The sequence below is a fragment of the Megachile rotundata genome, chromosome 9 (genome assembly GCF_050947335.1).
Source record: "Megachile rotundata isolate GNS110a chromosome 9, iyMegRotu1, whole genome shotgun sequence".
Lineage (NCBI taxonomy): Eukaryota > Metazoa > Arthropoda > Insecta > Hymenoptera > Megachilidae > Megachile > Megachile rotundata.
Window position 1 is genome coordinate 17,609,704 of NC_134991.1, and position 24,244 is coordinate 17,633,947.

Genomic DNA, 24,244 nt, shown 5'->3' on the forward strand with positions numbered 1-24,244 from the left:
CCAGCGGAACAGAGCGTCTGTATTCTAGCGGAGGGACGCACGCGAGAGGATCTCGAACGGTATTTGGCTCGTAAACCACGGAGCATCGCAAAGGACGGCCCTTCTTTTTCCTCCACGGTCGATCCGCTTCCGGTGAACTTGAAAGCGCAGCACGGACGAAGCTATTTTCTTCTCGACGCGCGCCGAAAGATCGTTTCTGTCCGCACGGCAACATTCGTTCGACTATCGCAAGAGATTTCCAAGAAACTTGTTTTTTAAGAAAATCGTTATTTCTCACGCTTGAACAGATGTCGCGATAAGACTATAGATACAAGACCGCGTAAAAGGTGCACATCCAGACGACGATTGGCCGTTGCGCGGCGTTATTATTCGTAACGCGATCTCCGCGAACAAAGAATAAAGGAGGCAAACTCGTATCCGGTACGCCTCGTTACGCGTTGAAATCTTTTCGTTACCGCTTTCGTTACCCCGAGAACCTCTCGCGCTAACGACTTGCTCGTTAAAACCGAAAAATTATTAGCCGAATGCCTTTTCCGTCGACTACTCGACGATACCCGTTACTTCTTGATACGTTCGAATCTTCCTCGCGAACGCGATACGATAAGGAAACCGCCAAAACGTGGCGTTACGCGAAAGAAGAAAAAATTTTCGCAGGATGCCCGTTGGAACAACTAGAAGGAGAGTCGGAGGAAAGTTTAACGCGCGCGGATACATAATTCATAGCGCGTTTCGCGACTCGTGGCCAGCGAACTAGGCGGACATGATTTACTCTGGCGACGCGGTACAAAAGTTGCGGCGGACCGTGTTTGCTCGTCGTTGAAAGAAAGAAAATTCAACGTGGCATCGCGGAGTCTGCGTAATATTTTCACGGGATCCTGGCCACCGTGTGTCGTTGCACGACGCCGTCGCAAATTGTGTCCGCGGTGCCGCCTTCCAGACGCTCCCTAGCACCGTGAAATTCACACTCTCGGGACGACGTTTTTCACGATTCTGAATGCGCGCTGAGAGCCTCCTTTCTTCGTGCCGGGGCGTCGAGACAAGACGCGAGTAAGTCGGAGGTCTTATTTAAAAAAAAAAAAAAGAAAAAGAAAAAAAAACGACCGAGGGAAAAATGGCGAAGAAAAGAAAAGGCAAAGAAGGAGGAGAAGAGGAGAAAGCCGAGGAAGACGACGGAGAAGGAAAAGGTGGCCAAGGAAGAGGAGAAAGGAAAGACGACAGGGATGGGAAGTGCGAGGATCAGACTTGACGAGAATTAGAGTACCGACGCTCTTTTGACAGTGAAAAAAAAAGTAACGCCACTCTGACGCGCTTCGCGGTAATAAATACAAAAGCGAAGACGCCGCGAAATTATCGTGCAGGCGACAGGATACGGCGTACCCCTTGCGCCTCAAATTCTTTACGACGAATCGTTAAAAATGCACTTTCTCGTGTCTCGTTCGAAACACGTGACACGCTGTTGGCATCGACTCGAGGCTCGAACTGCGCTCGAAGCTTCTTTTCTTACGAGTGCTTTCCGATTTCCTTCGATTTCCTACTATTTTCAGCGCCGTTATTCTTCATCGGTACTCGAAAATTTAACGACGTTAAATCAAGTGTGCGCGCCTCGAGGATCAAAGTTCGCGCACCGATCAAATCATTCCGTACGAAAAGTTTATCCTCCACGGTAGTGAAAGTGCAGTGAAATTCCACGAGACGCGTCTGCTTCATTCTTATTAAGAGACGTAATTTCTTGCTCGAAATGTTCCGTACAACGTTCTATCGTTCCAACGTTACTAGTACTAAAACTAGGACGAAAATTTGAACCTATCAACGACAGACGTCAATTTCCACGGAGGAACGAAAGGATTCGAAAGTTTGGAAAAAGAAACAGCTCGCTACGTAGGAAAACGATAGAGAGGTACTCGCGTAAAAAATTGAAAAATCGAGAGAGCATCGCGATATAAAGAGGGATAGGCGGGACGAGGGTGGCATTCACGCGAACGAATCAAAGGGAATTCGTCGAACGGAAAAGGCCGATCGAGCGTTCCGGCAGTCTCGCGCGGTATAATGAGAACGCGCGAGCAAATTTCAAAGAAAGCCTATTCGTGGCTGTTCGTCGCCTCTCCAAGTACGTATATTATCCGCGTCCCTTGCGTTGCACGCGGCTCATCGAGCGCTGCTTTCCTTCGCTACGGAACGTTTTAACCTCTTCCGGAGCGACCCACGCGGTCCATCGTCGAACTCGATGGAAAATAGAAAGGACGAGTCATTTCCTGTCGGGAACGGAAACTTCGGTATCAACGACGATACCGTGTATCTGTTCGCCGTGACCGTTCTCGAACTCGCTCGCGATTATCGCACTTACGAGCCTTCGATGTTTCCTCGTTTATTTTATTTTCATTTATTTCGCGATAAAATCGTACCTCTCGCTAGTCGATAAAGTACTTATACGAGCACAAAGTATTAGATATTCGCGAGAAGTCTAGATCCTAAGCGATTCGTCCCAGGGCGCGTGGTTGCGAGAAAAGGAGCTTAGGAGCGATTACGATTTCCGCGAGGAAAACGGTGAGCACGCGACGTAAAACGTAACACGTTCGCGAATCACGGGCTACGGTGAAAGAAAGAGAATACGAGCTTTGACAAGGGGCGCAGAAGGAAGCGTGACCTGTCCTGACAGCGCGTATCGCGGTAGCTCCGTGGAAAACACGCGCGTCGTTTTCGCTCTTTATGCGTAAATAGCCGCATTACGCGTGGCCTCCGCTTTTATTCCCTCTCTCTTTCGAGCCGTTCTACCCAGCCGAGGGATCAAAGGGCTAATACAATTTTTCTTGGTACCTCCTCGACCCTCTACGCCCCTCGAACCCGCGTCTTCGTCACGCCGTGTACCAGCTACGCGGAGCAAGAGCTAAACAGAGAAAGAGAAAACAGAAAACGGAGAACGGAGAAAGAGATTGCACGGCGAGCAACTCCGAGGCTGAATAACATTCGGTGTATAAAATAGCCGCGCACGCCGCGCCGGCCCACGGACAAAGGACCTTTAGTGGCAGCCGCTGGAAAAAGAGCGTGGAGCGAGAGCGCGAGAGAAAAGGAGAGAGGAAAAGCAACGTGGAAAAAAAGTACCGGAGTACTGGTACCCCTTTTCAGGGCACAGGACGTCTCCGAACGACACGACGGGACCGGACGGGTCGTTCTCGTCCGTAACCCGAGACGCGTAATTAGGAGCACCGGACCAACCTGAATAGCCAAGTGGCCGGTGCCGCGGTGGCCCAACAGCCGGAGAAAGGAAAAGCGGAGCCAAATCGTTGGCATAAGTATACCGTCACTCGTCCATCGACCACCCCACTTTCAATTCCATCGCTGCTCTCTTTTTACGTACGCGAACGATAGGATAATTTTGATAAAAAGGGTAACGTATGTACATAATCCGGGCGTTAAAGGATCTTCTAAACCGTGTACGGATTCCGGATTATAAATTACTCCAAAGCCCAATTTTCGAGCTTCTCCGAGAAATCGATTCGCTCACGGTCGAAATTTTTTTCTAAATAAGGTATCGCGCGAAATCTCTGCCTACTAATTTTTACTCTTGCCCTTAATCACGCGTGTAGCTGCACATACGACTTTACCGTCGATATTTGGTAGGTGGATACCTACTATGGCCCCCCTTTTCCGTCGCGAGTCTGCGTATATTCGCTTTCTAGGTGTGCATGGCTATCGAACCGGTTCTCTTCTCTTCGAGAGGCAAAAGGAGGGACAGAGAAGCAGTGGGTTACCGGCCGGCATCCACGCGCAATGAAGAGAGACCATAGCCAGCATCCACCCGGCCACCATCGCCATCGCCACCATCGGCCGCTGCTATCGGAAACATCGTCGTCGGTCAAGTCGAATTTTATATCGAAGCACGCGAGAGATCGGCACGACCGATTCTGCCACCAGCAAATTGGACCTACGAGCTTCCTTTCTCTTTCTCTTTTTTACCTTTTTTCATTCTTTCTTTCTTTCTTTCCTTTTTCAACGCTTCAAAGGATTGGACGATCGCGTTAAAGGGTCATCGATACCGTTTTGGCAGCAAGACAATAGGACGTTCGATAGTCCCCACGGGAAATTCGATAAATTTATTATAGACGTTTCTTGCGGCGATGCGAAATTATCGACAGGCGTTGCAAGGGATAACTAACTGCGGTCGAATAAAGATCATTTTTTATACACGTATCGCACCTCGACGCGAACGGCCAAGGAATTGTTTAATAGCTTTAAACGTAAGTTAAAATCTGAACGAGTTTCCAAATATTTCTGTAATTTATGACGCTACAGTCGGATTCGAGAAGTACGATCGATGTAAAATTTAATCGGAAGTTGAAAAAAAAACTCGTCTTGGGTGTGGACTGGTTTCAGAATCTACCGAACGAGATATTATCGAACGATACATTAACCGAAAGGACTGCTGCTTATAAATATTCGAATAGCTTAGAAAGTTACAAGCAATTATACTCAAATTAAGAAAAGGTCCCGAATAAACTTGTCTGTCGAATGAGAAGCTTATCGAGAAAGAGAATCTAGCAATTTATTGACGCAAAGCACGCTCGTTTAAAACAGAATTTCGGGTGAACGAGTTCGAGTCGAATTCGAGACGACAGTATCGAAAAAGGAAAATTACGCGAACGATTCGGTGTACGGAATCGTTGAAACAATTACGATTAGAAGCGAACAAACACGCTCGAGCTCCGATTCGAGCTCGAATTGGTCGAGTGTGGGAACGGAGGAGACGGCCTCGTCGGGAGACGCGAGATTATCGACCGATGTATCGATAAAAGAGGCAATAAACGGCTATAAATATTCGAGTGGTCTAGAAAGTTGCAACCGATTGAAAAGCTAAGAAAATCTGTTGGAAACGCGTCGATCGAACGTTACGACGCACAGATTGGAAAACAGAAGAGGCAAATTGCTGAAAGCGGTCGTTTGTCTCGGGAGTCGCGGCAGTCAGGCCCAATTAACCGTAATTATGGCACAGCCGGTGAAAGAAGAAAGGAAACAGAGGCGCAGAGGTTCGTTGAAAAAGCTCGTCGCGAGGGTGAACGATTTCGCGTCCAGGAGTCGGAGAGGAGTTCCCATCCATAATAGCATCCCTCTTTCGGTGTCTTCCTTTTTCTCTGCTTCCACTTCCCATGATTCGTTGCACGAGTTCCGTGAGTTCGTGAGCCCGTAATTCCGCGAGCTAAGAAAATCGCGAGAAGAAAAGGACGTCGTCGCGTGTACGGTACTCACGATAGCAGAAGAGGAGGAGCGTGACTACGTCGAGACGCCGCATCCTTTACGACACTGTCCAAAAGGGGATGAAACGCGCAGCTTCGAAAGTCACTGGAGGGTGAAAGCGCGAGGAAGACGGTCCCGTTTCTCCAAACGCTTCACGTCGCTGTCATTCTATTCCCTTCGATTCGATGCTTATCGAGAAACGAACACACTTGTACACGAACAACGAGAACGAACCAACCGAACACCACGAAACGACGCGCGATACTGAAGGCCGTTGGCTGCTAACCCACGCCGCCTCGGAGCGACCCCTGCTTGCCCGATGCCCGATGCCTGGGGTTCACGGTTCACGGTCGTACCGTTTGCTCAGGGTGTAGTCACCAGAGGGAACCGTCCTACGGCCCTTACTCTGTCTTTACCGACTGTGGATATTTCAAACTTTTCGTCGCGTCGATAAGCCAAATTCCTACTATATCCACCTTGATTTTCGCGCCGGCAACGCAACGCGCCAGTTAACGCTTAAATTGAACGAAGCGGATCGTTTCGAGCGAAATTAAATTGACAACGTGCTACAATTCAAGTTTGATATATTATTTCATACATCTTATGACACGTACGTCGTTGTTCTCTCCCTCGGTAGTCGTAGTATCGTTATCGATAGCATTTTATAATAACAATCTAAACAGTCACGTTACTTACATCTCTACATTTAAACTATATACTTTTCTCGCTTTACATATTGATGTTTCTCTTCGTCTTTTCTATCGTGTACGCTGAATCCAAGTTTCGCATCTGCGGAGATGTCTTTTATTTAACGAAAAGAGAAACCGAACAACCCATCTCGAGCACGGGTGCGAGTTCTCCTATGTACAAGTCCATAAATGTAAACGATCGATCAACGTTTTCGGTTTTGATCGCGCGTCCAATTGTACGATCTTTGATTCGAGACCCACGATACGATTCATAGATACCATTCGATGAATAAAGCTGATCGACTGACGTGTTATCAGAAACAATTATTTCGATTTATTGGAACAATTGTTTAGTTTCGAAGTTCAAAGGTATCGAATCAACTTTCGTCGCGATTAACGAAACAAACGTCCAGGCGTTTGTTCGATTATTTTCACCCGATTCAGAAAATGCGTTGGAAAAATGGTACATATGTACATAAATAATCGGCATGTTCTCGTATACAGGATGATTCAAAAACCGATCACTGTAATCCTTTCACCAACTTGAGTTTTCTGAAAAGAAATCGTCTTTTCATGCGCTATAAGCGTATAGATAACATGATCTGTACGAATAATTGTCAAAAAAAAAACGTATTCGAGGTAGGTTCCATATTTTTCAAATAAAGCTCCAAAAATATGATGTAGAAATCGGTGGACTATCGTTCGAAACGTTTGTTCCTTCGAATCCTTTGGAACAATTCTAAACTGCGACTAATTACTTTGAACTCGGCCTGTATACGCGTACAACTCATGCTTAGTATGTACATGATACATATCCGTGCACGCACAAACGCGTACGTACATAATTTTTCTTGGGATATCCTTAACGAAGATAGCAAAAAGGATCTACCGTTTCTCTCGTTGCTTCCTGCAAATTCCAACTAACTACATTCTCCGAACAACGCAGGGCTATTTATATTATATACATCAGTGTTCTCGATATTAAGAGAAGTGATCTTTCGATGAACGTTGCATCGTCACGATGTATTAATTACAAAAAAGATGCGTGACAGTAGGAAACGTTCGCGGGATACGACGCGTTCTCGATATGCGAACGATATCACGCGTAACACTGACTAAACGCCGAACGAAACACGAACTAACGTAATACCAAATGTACGAATTTGTTCTCCTCCTCTTTAAAATCATTTATTTACCAGAAATATTTCCATCGATTTTCCCTTTCATCGAGATGACTAGCGTCAGTAACGAGTGAATATTTCGCGACAACGAATAGGATTGCACGTTTCAATGAACGGAGGTAAACTAAATCGAACGCTTCGAGTTTTAATTCGTTCCGGCGAGTGCGATGTACTCTACAAATCTTTCCTAAACACGTCGTGGAAAGCGTAAATTTTCGACTGTTACGTCAGGACAAATGGAAACTTGCTTCATCGTTTCCAGTCGTTTAATCAGCCGTCTCTTCGAGAACATTTCATTTGTCCTTTGTCATATGGAACGAAAGTTTACAATTTTTATGGTGCATATTGTTTTTTAGCGAAGCACGGATATAAATTACAGATTGTTACTCGATGACATCGAAATAAGTGATAGACGAAACGATTAAACGAAATAAAGAATATTCCGCGATGATTCGACAGTTTGACCGGAAACAGAAGTATTCTTCTCTTTTAGTTAAAATATCTCGTTAAAATATCTCGCGATAAGGAAACCGGACGTTTAATACGTCGAAACATCGCACCGGTCGCTATCGTTTTCTCGAAACGAATACTTGGATAAAATACAATTTCACGGCTCGATTCCGTTGAACGCAAGGAAACGGATATAACACTCGATGATCACGCAGCGAAAAGTCGATAACACGAGCATTCGTCGCGCAACGATATGTCTCTTAACACGAAGAAGACTGTCTTTGGCCGCGTTCCACGCCGCTTAATCAGCGACACAAAGTTCGTTTATCTATTGTCGATGATATGTACCGAAGCCTTGATGTTTTGCATCAATCAGCGACTTTCAGGTTCACTTCCGATCGCCCCAGCCTGCGCTGTTGTAAAACCAGGAGGATGCACTTTCGTCCCTCGTTTTACTCCACGTGTTGTCCAAACCGCTTCCTCCTCCATCCTGTCGACAATAATTATATCGCAATGATTACATCGAATCCTAAATGGAGCGACAACGATCCGATGGTTCTTCATCCGACAATTCTCGTTCCGATCGATTCACAATCAGAACTTACCACGACGTTCAATTGATGCGTAGCAGGAGACAGATAGTCCATATTAGTGTAATAAGAAGAATAGTTTTGATAGCACTGTTGCTGGGAGGTGGTTGTTGTCCACGCTAACCTCTGATGGTCACCCGGGAATCCCCCGCCGCTTTCCGTCACGGCCGGGCTCCAAATACTACTGCTGCTACCGCCGCTACTATACACCGTTCCACCTAACTGAACGGAGAATTCGAACAACGCGTAAAGACATCTGTACCGACTACGGACGGTAAACGTGTTTTCGGTCGATAACTTACGCTCGGAGGAGTCGTGCTGGCTGCCAACAGTAGACTTCCCGCTGGTTTGTACTGAGGGGAATCCCGGAGAAGAGCTGGAGAGCTGGCCGCCGAACCACCTGTACCTCCGCTTCTACGCACACAAGTTATCGCTATAAAAATGAACAGTAACGAACCGATATCTCGTACAATCGTAAGCTCTCGTTAACGATTCTTTGTACGAAGCTCGATCCTTGTATCCTGACACCGAGACTAACTACGATAAGAACGATTATCGTTCAACCATCATCTCGCTTAACTACTTTCGTTTAATTACTTGGTCAATGCGTTTGCCCGGAAGGATGCAGTCGCGTGCATCGTAAGCGTCCCCTGCCCGCGTTACATTTTTCTCAGGTTCCCGCAAAACCAAACGCACACGGTAGGAAGTCTTCCTTCTATCCTTGGTCAAAGAAAGCTTACGTAGTACCCGAGCGTACGCAACAACATGGATAATAAGAGATGTCAAGAGTTCATTTTATAAATCGATACTCCTGTTTACTACCGCAATTCCAGCGGTCGAGCGAAGCAAAGGCAAATATCATAACAAAGATATTAATGGATAGTTACAGGGGTGTTGTGGCAGGCACCGCGGCGGCAGGCGTGGGCGTGGTAGCAATCGAAGGACTTTTTCCAGAGGGCGGATTGTTGGTCGGATTTCCCGAGGGTTTCTTCGACCTCGGTGCCTTGTCCTGTTGCTGTTGCTGCTGCTTCTGTTGCTGTCTGCATTTGGCTCTGCGATTCTTGAACCACACCTACGCACACACGTGTGATTTTCAAACGAAACACGGAATCCGGACCATTTGAAAAAAGTAGCGATTAAGACAATCGTTGTTCAAAAGGAGAGAACGAAACGCAGCGTTCCATTGGTGCTCTTGGGACTCGAACGGAACGAGATTCCGAGAAGCGAATACGAAACGGTGTACAAAGCTTTTCGCAAAGCTGGCATAATAGCCAATTAGAAGGGAATACACCGCCAGCGCAACTATCAATTACCAACGAAGCCGACTACGGTAACGCGTGCTCGTATCCCACTGCGTTCTCGTCGATGCGACAAAATTACCGGGCAAGCAAATGGATCAACCAAACTGCCTCGAGGAGGAATAATTATACCGGAATTTCATTTGCGTCGATCACTTTTACACGACACGCGTCCTACGCCATCTTGAATTCGGAATTTTTTTCGAACGATCGCGAGATTATCGATACGTGATCGCAAACAGGAAGTCAGGTCGGTAATTATCGAAGTTTTAATCTGGAAACAGTAGGAAATTTTCTCGAAATAACTGTCGAATCGATTCGAAATTTCTGCGAAGCATCCAACGAACTTGGCTCGTCCTTCGATCCACCGTTCGCCCTCCTAGATTTCCAGAACGCGAGAACGACCTCTGGAGAAGGACGCGAGACAACGAAACGGTTGGAAGAACGAAGACAGGGAATAAAGAGGTGAATGAAAGAGAGAGAGAGAGCGACAGAGGGAGAGAGGAGAGTGGGCGGAGGTGAGGCGAGAGCAAAGAGGAGAGGGAGAGGAGGCGAGAAAGAGAGGAACCTAGAGAAGCCCTGCGCGATCAATGTTAGAAGCGGAGAGGTGAGCTTGGGTTTCTACGGATTTTCTGGGGAACGACACGCGCAACCCGCGTTCTTCCACTGAAGCTGCTAGCGTCGCTGTATATTTCTACCTACTCTGTACAAATTCTCTAGTCCCGACCCGATAAATTATGTATATAGCGTATGTACGCTATCGGTCAAAACCAGCAAATCGCTCGTATCGACCAAACCGTAAAATAACATTTTTTTTAAACATCCGGTATGCAAATGTTGAGAAATAATTTTCATTTTGAAATAATCGAAATACCGATTCGTCGCGCTGTTTCTGAAAGTTTAGTCGATGTTCGCTGGAGAGATCGATCTCGCTAGACCAGGAAGTGACGAGGAAGTAAAATGGAGGAGAGCGTTGAAACGAAATAAAAGAGCAAAAAGAAATTTGCGATAGATTTTCGATCGGAAGACGACACGAGGGTCAGAGAACACGATCACGGACAAGAAGCGTCAAGTTTTGCAGTCGGCGACGAACGTGCTGAAGACTATGGGTCCGGTTGAATCCATTGAATTCGTTGACGGGGCTGGGACCAGGTGCGTTGGTCCGCAATTGCGGATGCGGTGTGCCCTTTCCACTACCGATGAGGGTGGAATATGCACGGACACGTTCTCGTTGTCTGTCGGCTTCGAAAGTCGATTCGTACGACACGAAGTCGTTCGTGACAGCGTTGAAAATTAACGATTCCACAAACTACCACGAACAGTTCCGTTTTCGAAACTACCGACAAACGTTTGCGTGAGTAGAAATTCGTCGGAAGCTTTCCAACGAAAAGACGATGGTTGACAGCGTCGGTACGCAAATTAACAGGGTGAACTACTAACTCGGTTAACACCCGATATACGGGAAACACGAACGTCCAGTAAATCGATGCTGTCTACGCGTGCCGACAGTGCTACCCTTCGGTAACGAGACACCATTAACTGCTAACGGTACCGAGACTCGTTTTCGTACACTACGCTGGATTTGCAATCGATACTTTTCTACAGATTTATTTACAAATACAACACCGTTTCGCATTTATCGAGACACGAGTGTCGATCGCGAAGATTCGTTTGTTACGGAAAAGGGACAGTAATTACGATAGAAAAAACGGTCGCATCGAAAACGTGCACCTCCAACATTCTTAGGAAGTTAAACGACAGCAACGTTTCGTACAGTTTTGCGAAAGTTGCTCCGACGTACCTGCACTCTCGACTCCGGAAGATTGATCTTCATCGCCACTTCTTCTCGCATAAAAATGTCCGGATATTTGGTCTTGGAGAAAAGTCCGTTGAGAACGTCCAACTGCGCTTTGGTAAAGGTTGTTCGCTCCCTTCGTTGCTTCCTTGGATTACCTTTAACGGAATATCCGATATACTATATTTAATAGCGGATCAACGTTCTTTCATTCGTTCTCTATAGAAATGATAGTAATAATATAAAATAACGAGTGGCACTCACAGTAGTAGGACTCACCAGCAGGAGTACAACCGGGGTAGCCAATAGTGGTGTGAAGAGCCTCGATCGGGGGCATACCGAGGGCACTGACGTAAGGGTTGGTCTTGAGGGCACCGTAGGGCCCGGCCGCGGACGCGCCAAACGCGGCGGGCCCGAAAAGATCGGAGGCCGAGGTGGTGGAGGCGGCGAGGCCCCCGAGATCGGTGGCGCCGGCGCCTCCGCTGCAACCGGAAGTACCGCCCAGGCTGTTCGGCCACATCACCACCCCCTCGGCCCCCACCACGACCACCCCCCCGCGCCTCGCGGCCGCGTCTAAGCCAAGCTCCTCCGCGCCACGGAATTACCCGCTGCTTCTGTCGTGCAAATTCAAAACCGATTAATTCTCTACCTATTTCGCCCCGGCGGAATCGACGATTTTTACGAGTTTCGAAACATCGAACGAGAATCGACCCGATAAATACCTTGACCAACGCCAAAATACCCGCGATACGTCTTCGCGACTTTCGAAACTTTGGAAAATGTCGAATTTCTAATTAACGTCGAGGCAACCGTTATCGCGCCATGTCAGTGACGATATTCGAACGCGTCAGTCGATCGTAATTTACGCATAAATATTGAAACTCGCGCACTTCGATCCCGCGACTGTTGTTTTCGACGATTCTTTTCGAACAATCGCAACGCGATACCGGTCTCTGAACGGAAGTCACGACTAACGGAAAGTTCCCGATGCACGAATATCGAAAGCGATCGCGGAAGATGGGGACGTAGAATCGAGGATGGCGCGGTTGGCAGCTGGCTTGATCGCCGGATAATCCGAAGAAGATGCAACACGACTCCACGGCACTCTTCGAAGCCGTTGATTCGCCTCGTAGACGGACAACGAGGAGGCTAATTCCGAAAACGCGTCGCGTCCTCTCGAAAACCGAGAACCGGGTCGAAAAAGGGCTCGATCTCGGACGCGTTGGTCGAGTCAGTGTCTTTCCGTTTCACGTTTTAGCCGCTGCCTAAGCCGCGTTTTATCCTCTCCGATTACAAAGTCAAGAACGTCGTCGTTCTAGCGAAGCCGGTACCGCTCGGCTTTCGATCTCGCACCTTCGTAACCTGGCCTTATTAATTTATTTGCCCTTCCGTTCCGCATCTGCGTCGTCCTCCACGTCGCCGTTGTCGTCTTCGTTATCGTTCCCGGGAGAATATCGTTTCGTTGCTCGGAGCTCGAACGGGGAGGAGAGCTCCACCGTCTGGCATATGTTTCGGATTAAAACCGGCTAATCGGTTCTTAATTAACATGTGCGACGTGAAAAACAATCGAACGACGACAGCCGCGCAGAAGGTCCCCGTGTATTTCCGATACGATTCGCGATCCGGGGAGGATCAACGAAATAATGGAAATTCTACGCGTCGCGTCGGCCATCGGTGGCATCTTCGATTCGTTACGATGCGATGGTACGATGCACGGTCGTTGCTTATACTATTCGTAAGCGTTCCAACCAGTTAATAAAAGTCAACTTAAACTCGAATCGACGCGAAAGTAACAAGCGCGCGAATCGAGACGAAAGTTTCGAGCGCGACTTTCGTCCACGTTTCCGATGCAATATTGCTGTACGCTCGTGGATCTCGTTTCGAACGCGGGTACGCTCGCGCAAAATGAAATTTCGCATCGATAAACCCGCTTTAATAAAGCATTGTTCCCGTTTCGATGGCTTCTGCGTGGCGTAACTACGAATTCCCTGATGAAAGAAGGGTGCTTCTCGGAGCATTCGAGCGAAAGTTCCTTCTCGCGGTTACGAACGAAACGAGTCCTCTCGATCGCCACTCGATTTTTCTGGTCTGTCATGGTACGCCGTGTTCGTGTTTTCGCGAGAAAATAAAAGAGCGAGAAAACCGCTGGTAGGGAGGTTCGAAACAATGCGAAACGAGCACGATTTTCTCGTTTAATTACGAGGTCTTTGCCGCGGATCCTTGCCGCGAAATGAAGTTTCAGACCGATGAAAGAGAATCCATAAAACGCGAGGCTTCCCCGTGACGCCTCCTCACCCGGTCTGGCTATATTAAAATTTGGCTGGCTATGAAAAGAAGGCCAGCGAAGAAAAGGGCGGCCTACGTCGTCGAGGGTCCTCGTGAAGCGAGTCAGGCGCGAATATCCTATACCTTTGTGCGGTCTCGCGCTCTACGCTAGTCACAAAGCACTCGTTACGAGCAAACTCTTCGTTCGTCGTACCACGCGACAACTTGGCTGATTTAAAGCGTAATAAGACGAGCACCTGTTTCCCTAGAATTTCGAATGTTCTTTTGCGCGGAAGAAACGATGGTTCGAGGGTTACGCTGAAAATGCGAGTACTTTGCGAAACAAAAAGATAAAGGGGGGTAGTCGAAAGAGGGAGAAGGACTAGCTGGCACGCTTATTTGCACTGGCGCGATATTAAAAGACCGCTGCGAAATCGGAGCGAGGGATGCGGGGGAACCTCTTCGGTGGGCAAGAGAGGTTTCTTTATCTTTGTGCAGTTTGGCGCACAGGACAATGCACTTGTTACAGGGCCGCCAAGTGCGGGCAAAATGCCCAAGTCGCCACTCGATTGGTCCTCGAGGGTACTCGACTAGTCTACGAGCCTGCTGCACAACGCTGGGCGAGAGATACGCTCGGCGAGAGAAAGACGAACGGCAAGCCTGCCTTTTCCACCCCCGATCAATCGATCTCTCGCTACAACTACCGACCACCCCCGCTTCCACTCTCGCCCTTCGATTTGGTCAGACCCTACTGCAAACACTTTATGTTACCGAACGACGTATATGTATAACGCCACCTTGTCTCTAATGACTGTTAAATCTCCATTATTACGTACCATCCGCTCGTTCGCGCTCAACCATTTCACGCGTTAATATTAGTTTTTATTTTGCCGGATTTCGTTGCAACCGGATAGAGGTCGCTTATCGCGTCGATCAACAAAGTGGAAAAAACTATGTTTAGCGCGACATCGTCGCATATTAAGGATTTTCGATCTCTGACGTAATTTTAATAGTATCCCTAATGGTTCGAAAGTATTACGTACGAATTTCCGATTACTTCGGGGTTACGAAAAAACTTGCCAAGATAAATCTCTGGTTCTCGATAATAATTTCGAGGCAGCGTAGCAGGATCGAAGGATGAAATTCGCGGAGTGTGCGAGTACAGTTTGCTCGGAAATTGTATTCGACGGTGTACGAGGAGAGAGGCTGCGACTCCGGCGGAAAGTTAAGTTCCGGCCGTGCATTGTTTCCACGAGTGTTTGCACACAACCGCATTGTTCCCGAAGAGCACTCTGTCGCTCCCTGGCGTCCACAATGGTCGCGTACCCGTACGTAACGCAGTCTGTGCGCGAACAGGAGAGTACCGGGCGCCGATGGAATCGGGAAAAGTCGAAAACTTCTTGCGGGGTATTAATCGATTTTCCCAACTACTCTTTATATCTTCCTAGTCATCGACAAATATTTCCACGTTTTTAAATCCTTTCGAACGGCTCGTACTCGATTTCCATCGCGTTCGATCGAATATAACGGCACAGACTGAAAATTACCCTCTTTTCAACGAAATTGAAAATCGTACGACCGATAAACATCCCGTCACGAGTTGAAATTTAACGGATACTCGACACGCGGTAGCCTTCGCGTCTTCGATCAAACGAAAATTCGCGTCACTGCACGTTCTAGTTGAGGCGACGAAACATCGAAACGTCGAACGATCGCGCAGAGATTTCGTCGAAAGAAGGTCTGGGCGGTGGAAAGTCGAGGGTGGACTCGTTCGCGGAACAAAAGCTGTCCGCGAACCGTCTGGCACATCGGTATCTCGTAGCTTTGAATACCTTCTTTAAGAGGTGGCATCCGCATAGTCACGAGGAAACGGTCTCTTCGCCTTGAATGCAATTTAGCCGGAGGGACTCCGTTGTTGCGCGTTCATTGAGCGTAAAACTTAATTCCCGTGGAAATGCTACGAACTAGACACGTATATATGTACCGTATATACCCATCTTCGAGGGTTGTTCTCTCACTTGGGTAGTTAGTTTTTATTCTTGGCTGGAAAAAAAGATTCCAATGGGGTTGCAGTACCCTCCTCCTAACGGGGATCAGCCTTTTTCTTTTCTTCGAGTTCTCTTCCGTCTCCTTTCTTCCCCAGCTTTCATCCTCTCCCTTTTGCTCTAAGACCACACCGGCGATCGTCGAACCGCTACGAAACTCGCTCGATTCCTGCAGATTTTCTTCCGGTTCGGTTCGGCGCTGAAACGACGATCGCGTCGTTTCGCCGTCTCCTTTTCTCCTTTCGAACGATACACGCGCGATCGTGTCGTTTCAACTGACAACTATGCACCGAGTTTAAATTTGCCGCCAATCACGCCGCGATAGGGGTTCCTTTCGAAACGAACGGCCAAGCGGAAGCATCGGGTTTCCGCTATCGTACGAAATCCCGGCACCGACTAGGATTCGAACCGTTCTCCGCTCCCGTCGAGGACGCTCCACCGCGTAAACGCGACGAGGAGACGAAGGTCCTCCTCGTGGAAGGCGGACCTTAACCGGGAGGGAGGCAAGCCAAGAAGATTACCGTAAGCAGATTATTTCCGTGGAAATCCTGCTGGCCAACTCTGCCGGCACGTTTGCCGTGGATCCAGCGTTTCGGAGCCGAATCTGTTCGTTCCGCGATCACGACCGCGATTCGAGCTTCCCGCGAAAATTCTCCGAGCATTCGATGACAACGTTCGCCGTTGCTCCTTTCCTCCACCCAGTTGCCGAATTACCAAATGTCCTCCGCAATCCTTCCTTCGCGGTTGTTTCTTCGAGTACACTTTCCTCTCCGTTCCCGTCGTTCCGTGAGGAATTTTCAACAAAATGATGCACGTGGCATCAGACGCGTTAAGCACTTGTTTCATCCGAAACCGATAACATTCGCACATATTTTCAACATGGAAATAGTTTTGATATTTGTGTTCGGTTTGATCGGAGACTAAACGGAGTATTGCCGTTTTGAACGCGATATCTTTTTAGTCGATAAAATTTCGCGAGAGTCGAGAATGCTGACGGAAAACGAATCCGAAATTCTTACTCGGCCTGCAAAAATCTTTAAGAAACAGTCTATTGAACGATACGAGTCCAGATGGCTATTGAACAGCGTACATGAATACGTAAGTAGAGTTTCAATATGTCTGACTATACACGACCGATACTACTGCGCCGGTGAAAGCGTTAACAACGCTAAATGGAAGAAACTCCCCGATGTAATCAGATCCTTTATTTTTATTTATTATTATTTTTTTTTAATAAACTTGAGACCTTTCGCGAAATGAAATTTTCTGTTTTATACGATACACATACATATAAGCGTGCTATAGTCGCGATTTTTGATAGTCTATTCTTTTTTCCACTCCATTTCATGATCTCGACAAAAACATCGAGGCGGGAAAGAAATACGAGCGGATTAAAATTTGTCCAAAAACGTGTCGAGCGATTATTTAACCGATGGGCGACAACAAAGAATCATCGATGACCTAACAAAATTAGTAGAACGCTCGCCGACGCTCACGCGAATACGACGCGAATTATACGATACGTCTCTCGAGTCGTTTGCTTTGAAAATCAACAAACGAATCGAACTCTCCGTGTTTCGTTGTAGAACGCAACGCGGTTATTTTCGAATAGAGCGTAATTCGGCGAACCTTTTTCTCGCGATGATAGGGTAGGGGAAGGAATAAAAAAAAACAGTTCTCTCGCTGTTTGGGAATATCGCACCGCGAATTCAGAGTTGTACGCTCGCGTGCAAATTTATATTCTCTCTTTGGCCGGATGAAAGCTTCCGCGTACGCTTCGCCGATTAAATGCCGGCATTTTCGAGGTTTTCGCGCACCGCAGCATCCGAATTCGGTTGATTCGTTTGGTCGGGTTTTCCCCTTCCCATTCGCGTAGCCAGATTTTTTTGTCCGTTTACCACGAAAAAGTAATCGTACGAGGGATTCGATATTCATAAAAGAATTGATACCGCAGACACGTTTCTACGAAGGAGGGCGAGTTTTGCGCGGCGAAATTCGCAGTTTTCACGGAGTCGGACGTTTAACGGGTCCACGGTGTCGGCGAATTCCGATTGCTCGTAAATCACGAGATTTCGATGTAGCCGTCGAGGGAAGCCCAGTCACTGTTACGAAACGGGTAAACATTGGATCGATAGACGCGTCGCTGGCGGATTCGTCGTTCTCGTCGTTAACCAGCTTCGAATCGTTCGAATTTCATCGCGGTTTTTACGTTTCGAGGTACCGTGACAATTTCCATAGGCCGAGTCGTTGGACGTTTCGCTCGGACGTCTCGCGGACGTCGTTCATTCGTAAAGCACAGAGATTCGGACTCGAGGAGCCGTTCGGGAACGTCACCGCGCGTATCGGCGATTCCGACGCGCGCTAACTAACGCGGCGACCGGTAAACAAATCGACGAGGATTCGCGCGTCGTCTTCCGGCGAGTCGCGGAAAGTCGCGGAACGCACTCGCGATTCCGAGATAACGGAGAAACGAACAAACAAACACTTACCCGTGTTCCTCGACTAGAATCGTCGACGTAGATTCCCGTTGCGTACGGAGCAATCCTCGGTGGTCGCGAACGACGAGGTGGAGCCGGCACCGGCGGTGGAGTCGGACAGGGTGGCGAAAACAAAGGTTAGGTGTATCCAGTGATGCGGTCGGTAGTGTCGTTGGGTCGCACGGGGCACACACGTTCGTCGCTACTGCGCCACGACGTTTCGCACTACGAGGACGCCCGATAGAGTATATCACGGATATGTAGACCGATAATGACTATTCTATTCCCTAATCCGGCCGCGTCCCTCTCTCCTTCTCGCTTTATCAGCCGATCGTCTTCCCTCTCGGTTTCTCGCTTTAGCAGCGCGTTTCTCCGTGATCGCGGCCGTTCCGCTCCGTCCCGTCCCGGCCGTCAGTCCGTCTCTTTCCCTCTGGCTGCGTGTCGGCTGGCGTTCCGTATGCGGGATGTGGGACAGACCCGGCACAGATGGACAGGGATAGACTAGGTAGGTAGAGAGAGCAGCGAGCGCGGCTATTATAGCAGGAGGGCGTAGGAGAGCCCGGCTCAACTTTTCACGAGAACTTTAGTTGTTACGGATCGCTCTCTTGGCCGAGGGGTTATGCGCGAGGGGGGCGCTCGGTCGCTCGCCGCGGGTGACCGGACCGGCAGTCGGTCGAGGGGAGGGCCGAGGGGAGGTAACCGTGCACCGGTGGGGATCGAGAAGCGACCAGGTGGGGATCGGTTCGTTGGCGTAGGCAGGACGGACTGCGAACGGGAGCGAGAGATACGGTGAGCACGGCGCGACGGAGAGCGAGCGAGACAGCGACGTGGACGCGTTTGCGCGATCGCGAAGAGGGACGAGGACGGCGCGAGTTGGTTATGCCCGAGGAGCGAAACTGGTCCGCGCCGGAACGAGAGAGGGAAACGAAACGAGTACAAAGACGTCGATCGCGAAGCGAGGAAGCGAGACGCGGCTGCGAACGACGTCGAACCGCGTCTGCTCGTGAAAAGTTGGCGTGGTTAGGGCCGTACCTTCGACCACCAGGAGTTACGGTGGGGAACCAATGGCGCGCGTTCTCGCGAACCAACCTTACCAGCCGCGATGGCAACGCTTGCTCACCGCCGCGTTACGTACAGTCCGTCTCTAAAAATATATTCCGGTCCGGTCTTCTCTTCCTCTCCCTCTCGCTCTCCCTCTCTGTCCTCCTTCTTCTTCTTCTTCTTCTTCGACCTATTCCACGAAGACGCGCGAATAAATTACGGGAAAATGAACGGACAGGGTAGTTGTTTTCGTTCGGGGATGTTTGCGCCAACCGAACGATTTCCCAGTTAATTTTCGCGTTACCGACAACTTCGATTCGAGTTTCTAGGCTCGCGATCGTAATCTGGTTAGAGAAGCGAAGAAGGAGCCGACGCGACGGACGTTCCGCTCCGAAATCGTCCTTCTCTCGTTACACCCTGTAGTCAAACGATAGCTACATAGCCGGCAGTATACCCACAACATAGCAATTTAACTTGCTCACGTGCGAGCGGTTAATGCTCTTACGGGATTTCGAAAAGATCAGCCAGCATTACTATGCTATTAGCGTAGCTAAAACCGGCTTGCTTCCATAAACCTATACTAACATGCAGCCACTTTATTCACGCCGGCCCATTCATGAACTCTTAGCCAATTTTCCTTATTGACCAATTGACTCGTCGCGCGAGTCACCGGCACGTGACGCTCGATTCGTTCGGACCACCGAGCTCGCTCTATTTTTTCTCGTTCGATCCGATGGTATCCGATCGCCACGACGTCTCGAGAATTTGCTTTTTCGCGCTTCATCGATCGATAACTTGCTCGACGCGCTTTCACGAGATTTCCAGATTCGAGCTAAAGCTATTTTATCCGTCGCGCTCGTCTCCTAACGTTTCCACGGACGCGGCTAATCGTTTTCGCGCCTTCGTTATCTCGCGCACTCGCCGCGTCGATCTTAATTAGCTGAACGCGTCGCTCGAGGATTATTGCACGCGTCATCGAACGAAACAACCGGTAACAAGAGGGGATTACCCGTTGTCCGGTCACGATCGCGATGAAAAACGCAGCTGTCCCGCGGACGGGACACGCGTCGTTATCCGAACGGCGCGGCGACGAGATTCGCGATAAGATTCGAGATCGTTCCGAAAAATTGTCGAACAAGACGGAAATTCGTAAGAGAGAGGCTCCGGTTAAACGATCGATACGCGGCACACCGCGAAAGCGCATTCGAACGAGGCTTCAAATACTCCCGTGCCTTTATATAGAATGTAGTTCATGCTCATCATCCCGAAGATCAGCCGGCTGAGCCGTTCGACAAACCGTTCGAACAAAAAGCACCGAAAAAAAGACAACTCGGTGCAAATAACCTTTGCTACGTTTTCTACCCCTCGTTCCTCTTATCCCCCGTCCCTCCCGTCTCGATTTCCCTCTTCTCCGTTTCTCTAGCTTTCTTCTCGTTTCGTCGCTTCGAATAGCTCCCCTCCATTTCTGTCTCGCGTAGGGTAGAAGCTCATTGACGAGAACAGGGCGGCTCAACCAGACGGAAGAAGAGAGACCGATGCAACGCCGGAGGGAAGGGGTATGGAATTTGAAACTGAGGCAAGCCGCTTATGAAGCTTTCGCGTAAATCACCGGTGAAAGTCACCGAGTTACCAAGTCAATGAATTACCCGGGGTCACACGCGTCTCGAGGTTACTAGGAGGTATTAGCGTCGTCGTCCGTGTCCGCGATCGAAACGACGATCCCGAAAGATTTTTCCCGATCGCGACGCGTCTCTTTCCGCGCGGCGCATCTAGGTGTACCCTACCGACGTTAATTGGATTCCATCGATCTTCGAGTCGTCGTTAATCCAGGCCCGTGGATTATCGTCCCGGGGATCCTTTATCGGTGATCTATACCGCGCGCTTTCGTCGTTCGACTACCGTTCGATTCGTTCCTCGTAAGGTATACGTATACGATCGATCGAATCGAATACCGTGTTCCACCCACGGCGACAACGAACGGCATCGATGGTGATTGATCGCGTAAACGGCAGATAGAATCGGCGCGAGAGAGGAAAAATCCTCGGAGTGGATCCGAGGCGTCGCTTTTATTCTTTCGCGAGACGTTTCTGCCGGTCATCTCGGACGACCCCACGGGAACCATTCACCGTCACGATTCGCCTGGCAGGTGCTTCTTCGGGGAATCTTCGGCTCTTTAAACGCGAGATAACGAGGCGAGGCGACGGTGAAACGAGAAACGAGGCGCGTTGCATTCGAGAAATCGAAATCCAGTCACGGCTACGTAACTCGTCGATCGACGTCTTCTCGTAATTCGATTTCTCCCAAACAATGGACGATCCTCGAACGGGGCCCCCGCGGAGGCCCCAATCCCGTCCACCATTCACGTAATTCTGCCGCGTAATACTCACGGGAATCGCGATAACGATCGACCGCTAAGAAATTGATTCTCGACAGTCACTCGAGTCTAAGGTCTACCGCGGACTTTCTTCCGTGTCAAAATACGGATACTCCCGACGCGGCTACGGTACGCGACATCTTTTGCCGGTTTCTATTACAAAAGATGCGACCACGTCGACTCTCGAGCAACGACGCGACGATACTGTAATTCGTTTCGAATAGACTACGCGTTTTCGAACTCTTCGAAAGATACCCAAACTGTTCGTTTCTAATTAAAGATAAATACAGGAATATTTATACCTTTCCAGATCAGATGCCGAACGAACCGTATATGGACGGCAGGAAATTGCTGTTGTTCCGATTCGCGCGTAAATCGTAAATCGCGTAAGACCGGAGGCAGGAAGAAGAAGCGAATAAAGGCCGACGGAGTGGGTGTCCCGAGAGAGCAATCCGAGTTCCCACATTTATTATCTCGAAATCCGAAGCGGGACTAACGAGTTTTTGATCGCTTCTGTCGGTGCTGGACCATAGACACGATTGCACCGGTCGTTTTGCTCGTTCACCTACCTGCTCCTACGTCCTCCGGTTGCTTCCTTCCTCGCATTGTCCGAACGATCCGACATTCCGTCGAACGCGAAACATTTCCTTCGAACAAAGCGAGACCGACTCGTCCGGTTTTTTTTCCTTCTTCCTTTCCGTTTTCTACCGTGTTCGACTTTCGACGCAACGCCCACCGCTTCGAAACAGAAAAGAAATTGAATCGTACGCGACCCGATCGATGCAACGCGAATCGTTTTATCCTTCCTACAAGTTATACGGAGAAGAGCGACAGCGCTGTCCAACGAGGAAGATTAGCGATCACGATGTTTGGCATCGCGACTGATTTATCGTTTTCGGGACGATCGAGTTCGTTAATCGATACTAATGAGCGACACGCGTTCGCTGCTGCTCCTCTATCGCGAGGATTATTTCCGTTTGAATGGATAATTAAACGGAAGAGAGGCAAATCGAACTCAACCGACTGTGCTTCGAGACTGGTTAAAGGCTTTGCGGTATATAATACACGAATCGTTTCCACGACGCGGCGTTTGCCTAATATTTGCGCGAATTCCAGTAATCGCAACGGAAAGAAGAAGAAGCGTGTCGGAGAATCGAAGACATTTCCGCGAAACGAAGCCACAAACTGACTTTGATTTAATCCTTGCAGAACCAATAACATCGATGGTAGTCAATGAAATAATATCGAATCGTTTTCCTCTCCGACGGTGAAACGAATTCGAAGAAAGTCGAGATAATAGAATAATTCGTTAGCTAGAAATCGACAGTCCGCGCGGTATTACGCTGAAGAGCGATCGCGGTAACCGTAAAAGTCGAGAAAATCGGCGAAATCGACAAGTAGCCGAAATAGACAGGAGACGGACGAACGAGGGACGAGTGGGTCGATCGCCGCTGCAACGGATCGGCTTAACATCGGAGGCGGCAATGTTGACTAACTGGGCTAACAACGTCGTGGCGTTTGCCGGTCGGCACGTGGCACGGTCTCTCCGTGGCTGCCTAGTCGATTAGCCGAGCTTACGTTTATTCCCGCCTCGTTCGTTGCTCCTTTCGACGATTCCTCGGTCCCTGCTCTTCTTGCCCGTCCGTTGGTTTCGAGCTAACTGGTCGTCCGCGATAAACACCGACGAAGAGAGCACGAGAAATTTCTCGTTCTGGACGAGCGACGATCCGCGAAAAGGACGCGTAAAACGGGGCGTCGCGACGCCTGTGCACGCGCCCTTACGGCTTTACGTGCACGCAGACCTTGCGCACAAAGTGAATCTCGGATTACCGGTCTCTGGGGCTCGTGGAAACCCTACACCACCGGTCGCTGGTAAAAACAGACAAGTACCGAGGTCCGTGGAGGGTAGCTGGAAACGAGATGACACGAGGAGGAGTACAGGGTGGAAGAAAGATCGCTAGGGGTTTTGATGGAAGTCCGCTATCCGCGATTCGTATTTCGAACGAACCGCGTCTGTCTCGTGGCTACGTTGTATTAATGGGTTCGTAATAACCTATTTGTGATCGCTAATAACCGAAGCTCGGTATCTCTTCCCTCTGCCTCGTCGTTTTCCCTACGCCCCGTGGAATCCCCTCGGGAAATCTGGACTGTACCCTGCGAAATGGATCGTTGCTCTTCGGCGTTCGATCACCGCGCGATCCTTTTCGACCCGGCCGTATCGTCGCGTTCTAAGGTTTCTCTTTTAACGGTTCGCCAACGGAGCTGGCTCAACTATGACCCAAATTATGCTCGAGACGAGATAAGTAGCGTTTTACGAGGTTGACGGAAATTCAACTTCGCCTCGTTCGCGTACGTTGTTACGTTTAATTTTTCTTCGGATTACGGCCCCTCGCAACTTACAACTAATTATTCGCATATTTATGTAATCCTCGATTATCTCGTCAGAATTCTTAACGCAGCAAAGCAAATTAATTTGCGCTTATCGATTCGGTAAAATGGATTTAAAAGAAATAACGACGTCGTTGAATTTTCGACGCTGTTGCGGCTCCGTGATACACGACTGTTCGCGATTTGCCTCTTACTAATGATCGCTGTTTATCTCGTTGGAATCTGACTGGATTCGACGACAAATTCACGAGTACTTCGAAAAAGAGTACTCGAAGTATAAGCGGAAAATTACTGGCAATGCCGCGCGGAATAACTATCTAAATTCTCGTTAAAACTCGAAAATGGTAAGTAAGTGTCTAAAAAGTAAATTCTGTACGATATTGCGCGTAATTTAACTTAACGATCTTTAGACCGATCGACCC

The 24,244-nt window shown here is 48.8% G+C and overlaps 2 protein-coding genes across 7 annotated transcripts in view; both read right to left on the bottom strand.

Moving 5' to 3' along the window:
- Positions 1-5,529, bottom strand: part of LOC100879278 (tyrosine-protein kinase-like otk) — a 35,602-nt gene extending 30,073 nt beyond the window's left edge. The window contains exon 1 of one of the 2 annotated variants that reach the window (XM_012296283.2): positions 5,242-5,529. In XM_012296283.2, coding sequence (XP_012151673.1) covers positions 5,242-5,284 — 43 coding nt within the window. In that variant the 5' untranslated portion in view covers positions 5,285-5,529. The remainder of the gene's footprint in view (positions 1-5,241) is intronic. The other variant, XM_012296284.2, reaches the window with a different exon arrangement.
- A 267-nt stretch (positions 5,530-5,796) lies between these two features.
- On the bottom strand, positions 5,797-19,017 carry otd2 (homeotic protein ocelliless). 5 transcript variants are annotated; one of them, XM_076535572.1, is made up of 7 exons: positions 18,032-19,011; positions 11,512-11,846; positions 11,239-11,390; positions 9,027-9,211; positions 8,442-8,553; positions 8,155-8,361; positions 5,797-8,039 (listed from the first exon to the last, which is right to left on the bottom strand). In XM_076535572.1, the coding sequence occupies exons 2-7, from the start codon at positions 11,750-11,752 to the stop codon at positions 7,938-7,940; spliced, it is 999 nt and encodes a 332-aa protein (XP_076391687.1). In that variant the 5' UTR covers positions 11,753-11,846; positions 18,032-19,011; the 3' UTR covers positions 5,797-7,937. The 5 variants fall into 5 exon arrangements, with proteins under 5 accessions (XP_076391687.1, XP_076391684.1, XP_076391686.1 ...); XM_076535569.1 differs by having other exon boundaries at positions 11,497-11,846; positions 18,032-19,010; XM_076535571.1 differs by lacking the exon at positions 18,032-19,011 and adding an exon at positions 12,586-15,269 and having other exon boundaries at positions 11,497-11,846.
- Positions 19,018-24,244: the final 5,227 nt, after the last annotated feature.